At 37.9% G+C, this 18,728-nt stretch overlaps 1 protein-coding gene across 1 annotated transcript in view; it reads left to right on the top strand.

Moving 5' to 3' along the window:
- Window positions 1-4,393: 4,393 nt before the first annotated feature.
- LOC107697008 (sterile alpha motif domain-containing protein 10-like) overlaps window positions 4,394-18,728 on the top strand; it is a 90,997-nt gene continuing 76,662 nt past the window's right edge. The window contains exon 1 of the mRNA XM_016497623.1: window positions 4,394-4,593. Coding sequence (XP_016353109.1) covers window positions 4,581-4,593 — 13 coding nt within the window. The 5' untranslated portion in view covers window positions 4,394-4,580. The remainder of the gene's footprint in view (window positions 4,594-18,728) is intronic.

Here is an 18,728-nt window from a genome sequence, read left to right as displayed (position 1 = left end):
GTTCATCATTGAATTCAGTGATGTCAACATCCAGCTCAGTTTAAATAGTATCTTTGCAATCAAGTCAACGGTATCGCTGGAAATGAAGTGTCCCCAACTAAGCAAGCCAGAGGCGACAGCGGCAAGGAACCAAAACTCCATCGGTGACAGAATGGAGAAAAAACCTTGGGAGAAACCAGGCTCAGTCGGGGGGCCAGTTCTCCTCTGACCAGACGAACCAGCAGTACGGAAAAATCAATTTAAGACGTAATAAAACAGACGATGAACACTATTAACAGCAATTATTATATGATGCAATCAAACTTATAGCAAAATGTGGTAGTTCTGTATGTTGTTTCAGGGTTGGCATCATCTGAGGTCCTCTGAGGGGTTGGCATCATCTCTTCTCAGGTGTTCTGGATCCAGACTGAAGCTTGTGTAAATCCTAGTTACCACGGGATGTCAATCCCATGGCAAAAAACAGAGAAACAAATAGAAACATAATTAGCGTAGCTGCTGTTCCAACCAAGCAAAATTGATTTGTTTAACCCAAACTAAAGAATAATAATGTGCATTTGATCAGATATAACTGCAGTAAAAGATTATGAGATGCATTATTATGCATTAAGTCACGTGATGTTATGTTTAGTTATATTTAGAGTTGGTTTCCTCAAATCCACAGGCTATTGTTAAAGTATAAAGCAATAATTGTGATGTTTGCTGAACTCTACAACTAAACATTTCAAAAACTTGGTTTTGCTAAAATTCTACAAGATGAGTAACATTTGACAAAATACTTAAAACGTTCATGCTAATCTGTACAACATCAATAACAGCAGTCTTGTGAAGCGAACAGAAGCTGTGGCTGCACCAATGAGCTGCTGCTTTGTTATCACTGCGCGTTTGCTTGTTAACTCTACAGAGACGCTCTCCCACACCTCTTTAAACTTTAGAAACCCACTTCGCCAAACACCTTCTCATCTCATCTGGTGACTGCACATATTTTGAAGGCAATCATTGTTAATTATGACAGTAGCTGAATACAGTTCATTTAAGCAGACGTGTTCTCTGGCATTTGGTGCAGTAGTATCTCTAGGGCACAGTTCTGTTGATCGTCAAAACAGGAGGGAAACACGGGAAGTTTTCTTTGTAGAACGGGCCACTGAAGAGCTCTCTGATGCGCTGTTCTTCACTACACGCTTGCCTCATACTCCCTCCTCCACAGCTTCACGACAAGCGAGTGTTGCCCCGAGGCATGACGGCAGCACTTAACAGGCTTTTTCTGCATTTTCTAAAGACCAGATATGGCACTTATCCTAGTGCAACTGCAAGAATGGGGGAGTTAGAGTGCACAAGAGTGTGCTGTGACCCAGAAGAAAGTCTTGTTGTGGACCAGTTGTAAAGCTTTAAGTGGAGTCAGCACTTCTCATTGTTTTAAACTGTTTAAAGGGGTCATCGGATGCAAAATTCACTTTTACATGTTGTTTGAACATAAATGTGTGTTGACAGTGTGTGTACACAACTACCCTATAATGATAAAAATCCACCCAGTGTTTTTTTTTAAAATCCCGATAAATCCAAACCCCTTTCTCAGATCAAGCTGTTCACAGATTCTTGGCAGAATGACGTAGTTCTGCACAGGCCCCTCCCATGATTGTTGATTGACAGTGGCGTCAGTCTTTAGCTTTATCACAGACCCGCCCTGAGTGAGCTGTACACAGTCCACCATTGTTTCGACGCCGGAGCAGGAGTACACAAGAATGGCTCCTAAGCGATTGAGGTGTTTTGTTGTTGGATGTAATAATAAACATAGCAGTCGTCATTTACTCCCGACATCTGAGCCGCTGACGATGCAGTGATTATGTTTGTTTTTGAAGGGAATGCGCCCCCGATCTACCTAAATGCGTCTATGTTTGCGCAAATCGTTCGTGATCCAGCTTCACCCACAGAAGTGAGTATACGTTTTTTTATGAATCTTTGCAAATCGCCTTTCCTAATAATGTGCTAGTTAGCAAGTTTTACGATGAATGCGGCTGAAGTTAAGAGTCTCTCAGAGAGCGGCTCGGAAGAGAGGGGCGGGGCGAGCAGAGCTCATTAGCATTTAAAGGAACATGCAACAAAATGGCTTGCTGTAAACAGCTGTTTTTGACAAGGTAAAAATGGTGTTGTTTTAAACTACCATTGAGAAATTTTAACCAATTTAAGTTATAGACTTTTCATTAAGACCCTAAAGCAGGGCTGTCCAAACTTGGTCCTGGAGGGCCGGTGTCCTGCAGAGTTTAGCTCCAACCCTAATTAAACACACCTGAACCAGCTAATCAAGCTCTTACTAGGCATAGAAACTTCCAGTCAGGTGTGTTGAGGCAAGTTGGAGCTAAACTCTGCATGACACCGGCCCTCCAGGACCGAGTTTGGACAGCCCTGCCCTAAAGAATCATATCAACTTGTGGAAAATGGGCATCCGATGACCCCTTAAAGGGACTTGCTTTTCTGTATTGTTTCAATTCAACCTGATCCATAAATGAAAATATGACATTAAAAATACAATGAAAATTGATATAGTTTATTTAAAATAAATGATAAAAATAAATGTGTATTGTGAGCAGAAATTTTATTCAAAAAAACCCCTAAAACATTTAATTGGTTGTTAGTAAAATGTTAAATGTGTCATGACATGGATTGTTTTTTATGGAATCATTTACTTACGGTATGCTTCATCTTTCAACAAATGTTTCTTTGTTACCTCTCCATGACACCGTGCCTCGTTTACAAAACAAAATGCTCTGATCAATCATCAGACACAATTTGGGGTGCCATTAAAAATAAACTATCCACTTGTTCCTTACGCTGGGATCTTTCTGATATCTGTACAAAGACGCGAACGAGCTGTTTAATCCAAACACATCAAAGCGAACATTCTTTCACTCCATTTGTCCTTTTGACGATAGACACAAGTGCGTGGACTGTGTCCGAAAGCGAATGCACATACTGTATACTGTATCCAGTGTAGACAAGATAGCAGTAGTGATTGTAATTTCTATTTGCTTTTGACGCAATGTGACATTCGCATTCAGTGTGATCAAGTCAGACGTTAAGCGACGGAACGGCAGTGGGCAGGGCCTATGGTGAGAAGACTATTGGTCGATGTCTTGCTCTGGAGGCGGTGTTTATGCAAATGTTTGTGCCCTGGTGATGTCATCTTGCACCTCAGATCCAAAACGAGCTGTTTTTGGAGCTTGATTAAATAAATGCTGTGTTTATAATGAGCAGGACGTGATGAAACTTGCAGGATGTATTAAGACCTCTTATATGCCAAAAGATCAAGGCAAATTTGATTTTGCATGTTATGACCCCTTTAATTGAAGTATACAAGAAAATGTAAACACAAAAGGACATTCTTCTGCTGATATTTCTTTTATGTTCTACAAAAGAAATTCACACAGTATTAGAACAACACGAAGGTGAGTAAATGATGACAGAATTTGCATTTTTGAGTGATCTATAATATTATATTGTCTTATAATACTTCACAGATCATTTTGTCAAGTATAATGTAGAAATTGTTAGTTATGGTTAGAGTGGAAATACGCTGGTTAAGTCATGTCAGTACCTATTGTTAGATCACCCACCAAACTATCCATCTGCGCTTTTAGAGGATTGCGCGCAGTCTCATGCCAATTTGCCGTTTAGTAAAATCTGGCCCTAAAGCGGCACTTTTTAACTTTTGGCCCCTAGTAAAAAATAAAACCGCTTGCATCTCGAGGAAGAACGTTTTTTGGTAGTGTTTCGGCTCAGCTACTCTGTTTGGATAAATGTTCTTCGTCAATATATTCTCGTTTGTTGTGACAATAAAATTTAAGCTTCACTACTTTTTACTGTTTCTGTACACATGGACGAGTGACGTATGTGTGCAATTTCCCGCGAAATCCGTCCAGACCTCTAAAATGTGTTATAAAAGTGCATTATTTTGTGTATTTGGGTGAAGACATTGGCAGATGGATTAATTTTATTTATTCATGTATTTTTGCATGCTCATTAACTGTTTTTATCAAAAGTTACATAGTCTAGATTTAAGTAATATTTGTTAGTATAAGTTGTTATTAAGAGCTATTTAATAACCCCGTGACAAAAGCAGATAGCCTCGTAAAGGTGTGTTTTCTTTAAGTGTCAACAAACATTTAATGTTGTCAGGCGCTCTCACCCGTTTGCCCCATATGTTCCACTCTCCCTCGCACGCGCTGGTTTAGATGTAGCGTAAATGAAAGGCGTGTTTTATTGCACTGGCTTCATACTGTCATTCATCTCCAGAGCCACTTGTGTAATCAGTGAATCGCGCGCGCTGTGTGAGCACTAAGGTGAGAAAGCAGAGGGAGGAGTTTAAACTTGCCCGAGGCTTTGGCAGCCGAGCCGAGTGACTCTCATCCCTCTCTCGGGTTTATATGTGGACGCTTGCGCTGATTTCTCCTGCTCTACACAGCAGATCTGTGCGCTCGGAGGTGTCGTTCAGGAGCTCCGGCTCTATCTTCTACCGGACCGGACACCCGTAACTATGGCAGACACCTACTAAAGCCATCACGGAGAGATACGCGTTTGTACCGACTATGGCTGTAGACGGTAAGCTCACTGTGTTAAACCAGTTTTATGTGATTCATAGTACAGTCACATGCGAACGATGTCCCGTTTAGTGACATGCATTGCAGTAGACAATACTTTTGACTTCTGCTGTGTACTGTACTATACTATACTGGATTGAAGACTAATATTTTTGTCTACTAATACCTACTCTACTATAAATCAACTCTTTACACTGTTTACACAATATGTACAGTAGGCCTACTATTTACTAATTTCTTCTTATGCTAATTCTTTACAGTATAAAATATAATGTTAACATCATTGTCTACATCCAATTTCACTTTTTTTTTAAATTTAAGAATATTTTTAACTTAGGTTTCATCAATAATTAAATTCAAATTGGTAAAAATCTTTTTCAATTTGGCTATTTTTTTATACGGCAATTCTTTAGCCATAGTATACTATGGTGTACTACTATAAGACCATTATTTTACTATTTACTTTTTTGCTGCATCCTGTGATGCTATTTATATGCTTTGCTGAATGCCATGCGCATGTTTTGGTTAGAAAGTTGGTGATTGGTGAAGCCTCACTCACACATTGTTGGTTTTTCTGATGTATTTTTGCCCATCATGTTGACATTGTGCTCAACCCGCTGAAGGGAATGTCAGCTAGAGTTCATGGGTTTACAGCTGGACATAAACATAAAGTCTACCTGACATCCTACATGATGAATGAAAACATTCACACACATGCTTACAGTGATCTCAAGGGCTTTTATGTAATCGTACGAAATATATGTTTTCCCTTGGCCCCAGGCAATTATATGTAATCATAGTATATCTGCAGCGCTCAGCGTGGTGCTGAAACGGACAGCAAGACCTTGCCTCACTTTATCTTCTTCTTATCATGTCCTTTTCCTAATTCTTTCCTATTTCACGTGAGTGATAGTGTAGATTCAGTAACTTCAAAGAATAGTCCATCCAAACATGAAAATTAGCTTAAAATGTGCTCACTCTCAGGCCATCCCAGATGAGTTTGTTCCTTCATCAGAACAGATTTGGAGAAATTTTGCATTTCATCACTTGCTCACCAATGGATCCTCTGCAGTGAATGGGTGCCGTCAGAATGAGAGTCCAAACAGCTGATAAAAACATCACAATAATCCACAAGTAATCCACACCATTCCAGTGCATCAATTAACATCTTGTAAAGTGAAAAGCTGCGTGTTTGTAAGAAACAAATCCATCATTAATACGTTTTAAATTTAAAACATTGCTTCTGGCCAAAATAATCCATAATCCATAATAATGCTTTCTCCAGTGAAAAAGTCAATCCTCTGTTGTTCTCTCATATCAAAATCCAACATATTTGTTTAGGACTGTTTTTGCTTGTAAGTGATGATTCTGTGCGTATTTCTCTGCTGATTCAGACGAGACTGGAGAAAGCAATATTAGGATAAAGGACTCATATTTTAGCCAGAAGCAACAGTTTGAAGTTAAATACATCTTAATAATGGATTTGTTACACAAGACATTCATTGATGTACTGGAATGGTGTGGATTATTGTGATGTTTTTATCAGCAGTTTGGACTCTCATTCTGACGGCACCCATTCACTGCAGAGGATCCATTCAGCAAGTGATATAATGCTACATTTCTCCAAATCTGTTCTGATGAAGAAACAAACTCATCTATATCTTGGATGGCCTGAGGGTGAGTACAATTTCAGCAAATTTTCCTTTTTGAACTATTCCTTTAAAATAACAGTTTGTACCCAGAATAGGATGTCCTTTATATAGAATTATGTTGTGTTCCCTTTGAGCAAAAACTTGCATTTGCAAACAAATTGCATAATCATGAAGTCTCCCTCAAGGAATGTTAGATAATTATGTTTATTCAAACGTGTTTTTTTACCCAGTTAGGATGGCTTGTTTTAATTAATGTTATATTCAGTGAGCAAATTATTATCAATGTTTAAGCACGTTTTCTCAGCCATCCTAAGAGAAAGCCTGATATGAGAGTACACAAGAGGTTTATTTCGAGGAACCTCATATTTGCTTTCAAGCCGTTTGATTAAACAACTCAATTACACTTCAGAGAACTGATTGTTTGCTTTAATATCTTCTAATGCACAGATATTGCCATATCATTTTCTGGTTACAATACAGTTATTGCCTGGCAAGGTTTCATTTTATACAAGCTGTAATAAAAAGATTTCCAGAATAACACTGGTTTCTGATTCACATGAAGCATGTTTGTGTCACTGCTCATATAAAGCTTCATCAGATCTGGGGAGGCACAGATGTTGGGTTAACCCCCTCTCGCCCTGTTTCACACACCCGGCAGCTCTGAACCAATCCCAGCATGCAGCACGAAGACTGGGCTGTTTTCCTGCTACCTAAGAGACCACCAATGTATTAAGTGCATGGACACATGCGTGTCACTCATTCATTCATGCATACAGATGGATTAGAATTGCTAGACCCACAAGCTCTACTCACGGATGCTAACCACACGCACAATGTCTGAAAAAAAATATAGAAAGAGAGAGTGAACGAGCAGTAGCGATAAAAAGAGAGTAATTTCTGACCCGTTTGGCTCAGATTGACATGCAGTGGGTGACGGGAGTGTATATTTTGGCTCAATGTGTTATCAGCAGAAGCGATTCCATGCTTGATCAGTCTGTCAACACCACTGAATATTTTTTTTCTGTGACTGGTAGACATTTGCTTTTACTCTGTCTGTCATTTGAGAACACAAAAAATGAATTTCATTCATTTTGACCGTTTCGCTTCAGTCGCCTAGCAGACGTTTTTGCTACTTTTTTAATGGAAATAAATCTCGTGTGTCATATTTTCCACTTCCCAAAAATAAAGAATTAAAAAAGAAATAAATAAACAAAGCAAGCATAACTTTCACATTTACATTTAGTCATGTTGTTCATTTATTCTTTCACCTCAACTGCTGAGAGAAGAACAGCTTTTCCATCGTATTTTATAATTATTTTAACTTGGTCCATCAGTTTATAAAACACAAAAACTGAATGCACTTATAATGGAAAGTCTATATGAAAGCAGTTAAAAAATCTGTTTGAAAAGCAGAAATGTGAAGCTTGTGCTATATTTGTGTTATAATGCTTATTTTAATTCTGTCGTGTGTTATTTTAGCTATAAAGTTGTTTAAATCATCATTTTAACTGTGGGATACATTTATAAGTATATTAATAAAGGTTTATAAATGTTAAGTAATATTATATGTAACAGTGGGACTACTTTTATACAGTTCATTGACAGACTGGATACTAGTGATGCACCAAAATGATTTTTTACCGAAATACTGAAAATGAAATGAAATTTTGCAGAATAACAAAATTCAACAGAAAGTTAAATTACATTTGGGTAACTGAACGTCTTTCAGAAATATGAGAAATAAACTCATGTTTCACAATTCTGAGTTTACATCTCGCAATTCTGTTTTTTTTTTTTAATTATGTAATTCTGACTTTTTTCTCAGAAAAAGAGCATATCTCTTTATATCTCGAAATTCTGACTTCATATTCTGAAATTCTGAAAAAAAGTCAGAATTGTGTGAAAAATGTCATAATTATGAAACAAAAAGTTGCAGTTACCTTTTTTCTATTTACAAATGGAAATAGGCTTACATACAAAACAGATGCTGACACAGTCAAAACATGCCATTGCAAAGTGCTACAGTAATTCATATTGGCAATATTTTCAATTGTCATCAATACTGAATGCAAAATGTTAGAAACCAATTTCACCTTACTCTCATTTTATCATTTATAACATTTACATTCAAAACAGTTTGTATTTTAAGTTTACCCAATATATATTATTGCCTTGTCCTATAGACTTGTAAGTGAAATACACAATTTTTGTTTTAAAAAAGTCTAAATTATGTCTGTGGTAATGGACAGTATGCCACAGATGCTGATAATAGAGATTAACTATTATTGAACCCTGAACATTCCTTTAACAATGCTCCCAAATCTGTTCCTTTATGAGCTTTTGTCCTAAAGCCTCTTGATCTTGTTTGTACTCAGTGCATTGTAGGTCAGATTAAATTCATCTCGGCCCAACCACATGACCGAAGTTACATCCCTGTGAACTGATTCTCACATGAGCGAATGAATAAAAGAAGAACAGGAGGGGAAATGAAAGGAAGCTACTGTTTTATTTAGCCACATAAACATGGTCTTTATTAGCTTTCTCTCACATGTTTGTTAAGGAGGGGTTTTTAACAGCTAGTTGGTGTCCTGCGCAAAAGTTGGCTCTGGAGAGCTTTTGAAATGTGATCCTGTCTCAAATGGCGTGGAATGTGTGTGTGTGTGTGTTTAGGCCAGCATCATTGTGTCCTCACAGGCATTGTATCCACCTTAAACCATCCATCCATCCGTCCCTTTATCCCTCATCCTTTTGTATCATATCTTTTAGAAGCAGACAAAGGATTTTGCTCAAATGGATTTTGTGTGTGTTTGTATTTTTGTAGAATATAGCATGTTTGATCTGTCTCTGTGCATTTTCATTATGTTTTTACGCTGCTGTGTGTGTGTTTGGGTTTTAATTCTCGTTCTGTTTACCTGTTGGTCTTAATATCCTCTTACGGTGTCATCACAGTTCACACAGCATCTGTGCTGACATAAGGGGAAGAGAAAGTAAAAAAGCTTTGCCTGCTTTTTTTCTTGGAGTGATCCATTTATATGATAAAAAAATTTCAAATGAAAAGACGTCACTCTCCATGCATCATAGGTTTAATGTTTGTTGTACATATTTGCACAGCTGGCATTGGTGGATATTTTTGTGTCTGACTTTGATCTGGTTAGACAGTTCGCCATCAGGTGCATTCACACCCACTCTGTGAAAAAGACTGAGTGTGTACAGGATTGACAGAATTTACATCAGGATTTGGAGCCAGAATCTCATGGAGTCAAATAAAAATCCTTTAAGAATGACTCTATGAAAAATTTGAATCTTGCTGGATAATTATAATTTGTTCCAAAATCAGACTGTATTTCTATAAGCAATCCTTCAAACATTTCTTTAGGATTCTCTTCCTTTCTGGGTGGTTGAGTGTTTTTGGTTGTCAGGAAGTTGATAGGTGGTTTCTAGAATATTACTATGTTTTAGGGCTCTGTTTAAACCTGGTATTAAATGGATAGTTCACCCAAAAATGTAAATTGCCCTATGATTTACTCACCCTCAAGCCATCTCAGGTGTATATGACTTTCTTATTTCAGATGAATGCAATCAGAGTTATATATTTAAAAATCCTGGCTTTTCCAAGCTTTATAATGGCAGTGAATGGGTGTCGAGATTTTGAAGCAAAATACAGTGTGTCCATACATCATAAAAAGTGCCCCACACGGCCCCGGGGGTTTAATAAAGGCCTTCTGAAGTGAATCGATGCATTTGTGTAAGAAAAATATCCATATTTAAAGCTATATTAATCATAATCTCTAGATTCCACTAACTGTCGTACACATGTTCACGAGAGAGTAGCGTTCCAGCGGATGACGTAGGACGTAGGTGTAGCGTAAGCTTATATCGAAATCCTCAGACATTTTTATTAGCAAATCCTTGTTTTGTACTTCTAATTCGTGAACGGTGTTTTGTTTTGCTCTCTCCTCTGCACTTCCACGTTCGTTACTTCTCACCGGAGCTTACACTACGCCTACGTCCTACATCATCCGCTGGATGCCACTCTCTCGTGAATGCGCGTAGGTGGATGCACTTTTCTGTGCTTCAAATCTGGACCCCCATTCACTGCCATTATAAAGCTTAGAAGAGCAAGGACATTTTTAATATAACTCTGATTGTATTTGTCTGAAAGAAGGAAATCATATACACCTAGGATTGCTTGAGGGTGAGTAAATCATGGGGTAGTTTTCATTTCTGGGTGAACTATCCCTTTAAGATTTTGGTCAAGAGAGAAGTAGAAGAGGGAGATGTTTATACCTGCTGTTTTAATCCATCTTTTGTCCACTTTTGACCACTTTACAGGAGGGCCTATGGTCAGATGTATGTATGGGCTTTTTCTGATTTTTTTATTTAATGTTGAGAAACAAGCTTGCACAATTTACTTATGAACATGAAATGAGACAGCGGAAAATAATATGGAGAGCAGAAGCTTTCTTTTCTTCTCTGATAGCCTCAAAACTATGTTGAACTTTGTGGGTTTGTGTTAGAATCAGGACTGGTAAGAGAAAATTGTGTTTTTTAATTTTTTGCTTTCAAACCAAACTGACGATTTCAGCCGGCAAACTTGAAATCCTGTCTGGCTAGTGTGCTTCAACAACAATAATGTTTATGAATTAGGTCAGTAGGCGAAGAGGAGGTGGTCTTTAGAGGCTGGTCGAACACATTCGACCACATGAGCGTTTCCACTATTAAACCAATCTGGGGTGTGTTTCCCAAAAGCATCTATGGTCGCAAGTTCCGTCGTTACCGACATGGTTCAACGATTCGGTGTTTCCTGAAACCATAGTTCAGACGAACATTCGCAAACAGCGTCACAAACTTACGTGGAAGGAACTACAGCTCTCGACCTGTGGTTAGAAGCATAGTTTCTTTTTAGTAAGACATATGGGCTTAAATAAATATGCTCTTGGGCACAATAAGCAAGCTAACAAGCAGTACAATCTATATATTTCATTCTATCTAAATATAAATGCATTTTAATCTATGTATTTTTGCGCGTTCTCAATAAGCACTGTTTTTGAAGAGTGCACATGTGCATAAATACCTAAGGGAACCCCGGAGTATGACGTAAGAAGGAATCTGCGATGAATCAAACATCAAATAAAGCAAAATGACAGAGAACAAAAAATTGTAAATTAGTCATCAGGTGCCATGTTCAATACAGCAGCATCTTAGAGATCTCTAATCAGTTACATAGCAGAAGTTATTCCTCCACCACATGCGTGCGACGTCATTAACAATGGCCCTATGTTGTTGAACTAATGTTGTTCAAACGATGGAAATGCGACTCTTTTCGGGAAACAGTCATAAAATTGTTATGTGGTTTCTAGGATGTTCTTGTTGGTTCCTAAAACATTGCTATGTGGATTCTAGTATGTTCTGGTTTGTTTCTACTAGGGTGTTGATAGATGGTTGCTTTGGTGTTTTAGGGGGTTTCTAGGGCAATGCTAGGTGGTTGATGGGGTGTTCTGGGGGATTGTTTGGGAGTTGCCTTTTGGGGCTATTGTAGTTGATTGGTAGGGAATTTCAGCCAAGGAGATGTTGGGTGGCTGCCTACTGGTTGAATTTAATAAAGCCTTTCAAGTCTCTATTACAGTATATTGTGTTCCTTCCTTCTTTGTAAATATGTTTTTTAACCATATTATCTCCTGCCGTTTTAAAACTGTAAGTCTGATTACTTAGAAAAGTAATCCCACACCCCAACAATGTTGGTAGCACAAACGGTTCAGGTCGAATTTAATATTTCAAGTTAGAAGTTTGCTTCAATCCCTAACTCTAAAAATAATCCTTAAAAGACACCACTTATAAATATGAATGAATTGTGCTGAAACCTCTTGTTTGATTTGTTTAAAAATGATACAGTTATGGCGGAACCTGGAGATCCGGTTTACTGCTTGCTGATGCCTTTCACATTCTAATCAATAAGACTGTGTAGATCACATGCTTCATCCATATGCTGCCTCATTACGGATCAGCACTACACTTCTGAGATTCCCTATGAATAATAGTGGGATTGAGGGGGATGGGGAGGAAAAGCAAGGGGGAGGTGTCTAATAAACATTCACTCATCAATCCCTGTGGACTTTAAACAGATTGATCAAGCGTTGAAACCCGGGAGGGATCAATTTGGCTTAAATCAACAAGCATCTTTGTGAAAATAGGCAGAGAGTAAGAAGGAGGCAGAGAGATGGCTGAAGAATGGAGAAGAACGGTCCATTTCATTTGCTGGGAGGACTGATGGCTGGGTCGACCCGTGAGCTACGGATAATTACTCTTGTGGAGGGCAGAGCTTTATACCCTCAACATCCCGAGTGTTCTCATCTTCGTTCTCCCCCCAGTGTTACCTAATTTCTTCAGTACTATGGTCACTCTTGATTTTTTTAAACGGCCGGTCTGTCAGCTCCTCTCATCCTGTTGTATTAGCAAGCGCACGGGCCCGTGTCCAATATCTCGCCATTAATTAGTGCTCTGCGAAGAAAAGAAATGCACGATTGGGAAAGATATAGGATGAAAGAGGAGGAGGATGTTGAAGAAAGAGACAGAGAGAGAAATGGAGAAAAGATAATAGAAACCGCTGAGAGGGTTGTGCTAATTAGCGATAATGTACTTGGTTTGAATTTGATGGAAATTGATGGTCTCGTGTATGCTAGTTAGTAGTTGCTTTTCCAAAGCATCTCAAAGCAGTGGTTCCTAACCAAGGGGCCGCAGGATGACTTAAACCTGTTTAAATTAATAAATTATATAAGAATAATCAAATTCAAATCTAATTTAAAATGCTAAAAATAAGCACATAAAATCAAGATGTAAATTGAAATTGTTTATCTTTTTTCCCCCTCAATTCCATTTTTAGGGGCCAAGCACCAAAGGTATCCGATTGTTTTCTTCTTCTTCTTCTTCTTTTTCTGCTTTGGGTGTCTATAAAAGTACATAGAACCGCTTGTGGGAAAGTTATGAAATTTGATAGATAGACAGTCTGAATACAGATAGAGGACAGTCTGAATATTAAGCCGGGCTCACACTGTGCGATTTTTTAAAAGTCCTTTAGGATTGTACTTGTCAGACTGTACGAACATGATGATCATGTCACACTGTGGGATCTCAGTTGTCATTAATGTCAGACTGTACGACAGTCAAGACGTGTTAAAAACGGGTGCGCGCAAGAAAACTTGTCCGGAGTTTTACCTTATCAACCCACACACGTTCAGTGACTGCGAGCTGCATTGCACGCGGGACTGTAATGTTGGCTATCATTAAAACTATATGAATGGCGGCAATACCGGTGTATTTAAGAAGAATAGTGTAAGCAGCACTACACACCCACATGAAAACAGCAGCGCAACCGGTGTTTATCAGAGCAAAGGCAACGTATCAGATGAATTCCGTGAGCGGAGGACGAGAGCGCCGGAGTTTATGCAGTTAGAAGGAATCTCTAGCATTAATTCTGATCATGGCTTGTCTTGAAAAACGGAGACAGTTTGATGTTCGTCATAGGAGAAGTCACACTGCAGGACTGTGCGCCAAATCTTCTGACACTGCCAGAATTTCGTCGGAGGTAAAATTTTATCACAACGGCCATTAATCGGCTGTCGGTGAACATGTCAAACTAACAATCAAAGACTACAGATTTTAGCCTAGGATTATAGGAATCTTTTAGGATTTTCAAAATTTGTCTCAGACGGCCAAATCGTGGCCAAAATCGCACAGTGTGAGCCGGGCTTTAACCATAGCAAATTTGGAGTCTCTATCTCAAACTCTCTAGTGCCACTAATAGGCCAATTTTTCGGCTAATAACTTTTGAACCTTAAGGTCTAGAAGCAAAATTCTTTGTTCTTCTTCCTTGGCTCATGCCAAGTCGAATGCATACCAAAATTTTAATTTCTACCGGTCAAGATTTTTTGCAATTTTGAATTTAGCACAAAATCATTTTTTTCGAACTTGTCCTAGACAGTTTGTCTGATTTTCAACAAAATTGTTTCAGATCATCTTTAGACAATGCTGGCAAAAAGTTCTCAAAAGATTTCTGATAGACCAAACTGTTCTCGTAAAGCGTGTTAACAAATTTGACAAAATTTGCACAAAAATAGACATGAGGCTGTATTTTCACAATGCTTTAGCAGATTCTGACCAAACTTGATATGTGTTATAACAAGTATGACCTGAGGGAACATGTGTAGTTTTGGCACAGCATCATCTACTGGTCAAAATATATTAAAGAAATTGATATTACTGATTATAACTTCTGACCAGTTTGGCCAAAAATCATAAGATTGATCTCATTCGATTCTGAGTGGCATACCAAACTAAACAATACCCAATTTTCCTATGTCAGCCATTTTGGGCATTTTGTAGTAAAATGCTGAGTGTTTTGTAGTAAAATGCTGTATCAACAAATGTCTTTAACAGGGGTCTCCAATCCTGCTCCTGGAGAGCCATACTGCGGAGATCAGCTTCAACCCGAATCAAACACACCTGAACCAGCTAATCAAGGTGTTCAGGGCTACTTAATTACAGACAGGTGTGTTGAAGCAGGGTTGAAACTTAAGGCCCTGTTCCCACGAACGCGGTTATTTTTAAAACCACAGCTTTTTCGACATTTTTTAAAACGGAAGAAGGAAAAACTCCGTTTATAAAAATACCCGTGTACGTGTGGACACGGCCTAAGTCTGCAGGAAGATACAGGTTGTTCTCCAGGAGCAGGGTTGGAGATCCCTGGGGCCTCATGTATAAAACTTTACGTAGATTTCATCCTAAATGTGTGCGTAGGCACAAAAGCTGGATTTTGCATGCGTACAAAAGTTTTCAGATTTATAAAGCCATGCGCACGCCAGAACCTGCGAAAAATTCCCTTTGTAATACCCAGTCAGCGGAAGATTGTGCATACATGAATCTCCACCCCGTCTCCTCCCCGAAATAGCCATATATGGAGCTTACAACGCCTAGTTTTAATATGCATAACGTCATCTGCATATCATTTCCATGTATATTCCATCCACGTGACACCATGTTTAACGCAGTTAAGGGTAGGCTACAATACGTTAGGAAAATATGAGATACGTACTATAAATGTTTTATGAGACATCACATTGCTATTCAAATTATATCCAATTCTGCCTATAAAGTAAACATATATTTTAGAATGTATATTTGAATGGAGATAGGACTTATTTTTTTGCAGTGTAAATAACTGCCTGACTCACCGTGTCAATTACAAAAGCATTTTGAAAATAAAACGTGCATATCTTTTAAATATGGTGTTTGTCACAATATTGGGAAGAGCACGAAAGGGGTTATCATTAGGCTACTGTCTGTGTGCGACACCTGTGAACAGAGGTTTTAGAGTACTGTCATCAAACCTGTTCAAACCAGCCAATGGAATGTTTGATCAACAAGTGCATCCTTATGTCTGTCGTTACCGTATATGTTCCAAAGCATCAGACGAATCAAGTTCACATCAGTGATCATTATTCACGCAAAAGTATTTTCTCTGAACATGAGTTTTGCTATTTAGAACACAAATTAAAGCGGAATTGTAATGCTCCAAGCAATCCTCGCTGTGATTAACACATTAAATCGCATACCACAGGAAAATTGTTCGAAAGCAGCACATCCACTGCAAATATTTCTGTTTAAATTCATAGAACATTTTTTAATTTCTGGATAATAATTTCATGAAATGTCAGTGTATAATTGCATTATTGAGAGTGTCATATTTAATCTAAATGTGTATGTCAAATGTAAAACAGACTTTAAAATCATTCTGTTTACTTAATTATTTCACTCACTCCAGTAAAAGAGTGCGTACGCATGGTCTAGAGTGTCCGTACGGTGCGCACACATTTATGCCTAGTTTATTTTTTATAAATCCCGATATGTGCATGGAAAATTGCGTACCCACAAAATGGGCATGGAAATGTGCGTACGCAATTTTCCATGCACATATCGGGATTTATAAAAAATAAACTAGGCTCTTGTTTTTTCTGTCCTGCGTATTGCGCTTTTAAACGCAAAAATGTGTTCCGTGTAAGCGACCCCTTAGAGGTGCTTGCTAAATAATAACATTACTATTGCTATTGCTCATACTTAACATTCGAGGTTTGAATACTTTTTTTAGCCCTAAATCACTATTCACACCGAAATGAATATTTGGTGCAATAAATATTTTAATTTGAATAAACGGGTTTTAACATATCTGTTTAGACTGTCATGAACATTCGTATGTCGTCAGTGCGACAAAATTATTTTTTACAGAGAGGCGTTCTAATCCCTTTTACTTCACACTTTGAAAAAAACTGGCCAACCAATGACATTTGCATTTTTGGTCACATGCCCAGTCCCGCTGCTGTTACATAAAACTACAACTTGGTGGCGCTCACAAAACCTTTCTTCTCCACAACAAACGGGTGTCAGAAACAGAAAGCGGGATTTATGCGCAACAGATTTCTGTATTCTGTAAAATGGTCGTCGCTTCGGGTTCATGTGTTTTGTATGTGCTTCATTAAATATGGAGCTGTTTTACTCAAGATGCCTTCAAATGTGATACCAAAGATGATCATAACCAAAGTCCATTACATATGCAGTTTGATATCTAGAGGTTTTTTATTTGTATTCTTTTCACTAAAATGTAGATATTAAATTGAATAAAACGGCACCAATAAAAACAACTAGCTAGGTTAGCTGATAACCTTAAAAATCCATAGATATGGCCATTAGTTCATACGGCTGTTACCACTTTCTCTGACAATGAGACCTGTTTTCCGGGTTTGGTCAGGTGACGTTTGACATGTACTCTGTTGCACCGCACTTTGTGTACGCATTTTTTTTTAAGCATTGGTCATTTATGCCAAACAATCATTATTAATGTGAAAAGGTTGTATTACAAGTATTAAACTTTGGTATGTAAAGCCGCGTTCACACCAAGAACGATAACTGTAAAGATAACGATATTAGCGTCCACACCAGCGAACGATATCGTCTGTTTATTCTAAGCGCATGCGCGTCTGCCGCTTTAAATTCTCGAGCTCATTACAGCAGGGTGGATTCTTATTGGCTGTCGATGTTTTTATCGTTCATCAGCTGGAAAAAAATCGTTTGAAAGTGATTCCAACGATATCGTTTTTCGTTGTCTTTGTCGTTATAGTTGTGGTGTGATCTTTATCGTTATCTTTATAGTTATCATGCTTGGTGTGAACGGGGCTTAAGTTGGTAAGAAAGAAAGGTACACCTGGGGCCTGATGTATAAACGTTGCGTACGCAATTTTCCATGCACATATCGGGATTTATAAAAAATAAACTAGGCGTGAATGTGTGCGCAACGTTTATGCATCAGGCCCCTGGTCTTTACTGAGTAATTAAACACAGCTCTTTAGTTCTTCATTTTACCTCTGTTGTGCTTGGCCTCTTAATTATATTTACTGACATTTTTATAGAAGTACATACAGTTCTGGAATAAAGAAAATACACTGTAATCACGGAAATCACAAGATGAATTGTGGTATATTCAGTTAATTAACACTGCTTATTCAGTATATCAATGAAAAGGTTAGCTAGTTACAGCAGAAATACCAAAAATATCTTAGTGTATATGGAGATGAGGCCTTGAAATATTGTGTTGGACAAAAAGATTGAAAACCACTGTCTTAAAGGAATGTTTTGGCTTAAATATAAGTGGAATGCTGTCAGATAGCCTTGTTTTTTGTTGTTTTTTTTACTTTTTGATGCCAAATATGTTCTCATTCTGAGGGACAACCTTCCTAAATATAAAAGCAGCTATATTGTTATGTATTAAAACCCTACACTGTGTGAGGAAAATATTATTTGTAATATTATAAAAACTTGTTTCTAAAGATAAATAATGGGCTTTTATGTTGTCATTGTGCTTAACCCAAAGCAAATTGTTATACACACATATATATAAGAAAATAAAACAACCAAAAAAAAGTAAAATCTGCATATTGCGTTGAGTGAAAAAAAGGAAATATCAAATGTTTTGTATAATATTTTATGTATTATCATTAGTAACATTAATAATAATAATAACAACAATAATAATAATTATATTCTGTTTATTATTTTATTATTATTAGTAGTAGTAGTATTTTACCCAGAGCTATATGCAGATTTTCATTTCATTTGTTTCTTTTTCCCGCAGACCCTTTTACTTCATATGCAGAAAATACTGTATCATGTAGAGATTATTATTAAACCAGTGCCCTATTCTTTAATTGTGAGCTGTTTGTGACCGTTCATAATGTGTGATGGAGGTTTCTGATTGGTCAGTGGCCTCGCTGAATGCACTAGGCAGAGACGATGCTGCTCCTGCCGGCAAAAAGCAATTACACAATGACACTGATTTTTAACATCTGTATTATCAGTCTCACCCAGCTTTCCTCCAGCTAATGGATGCATTATGAACCCGAGAACGCGAGAGAGGGGCTCAGTGGACCACGCCGTCTTT

Source organism: Sinocyclocheilus anshuiensis, unplaced genomic scaffold (assembly GCF_001515605.1).
Source record: "Sinocyclocheilus anshuiensis isolate Anshui unplaced genomic scaffold, SAMN03320099.WGS_v1.1 scaffold130, whole genome shotgun sequence".
Taxonomy (NCBI): Eukaryota; Metazoa; Chordata; class Actinopteri; order Cypriniformes; family Cyprinidae; genus Sinocyclocheilus; species Sinocyclocheilus anshuiensis.
Note: the sequence above shows the minus strand (reverse complement) of the source record. Positions and strands in the feature narration are given on the sequence as shown.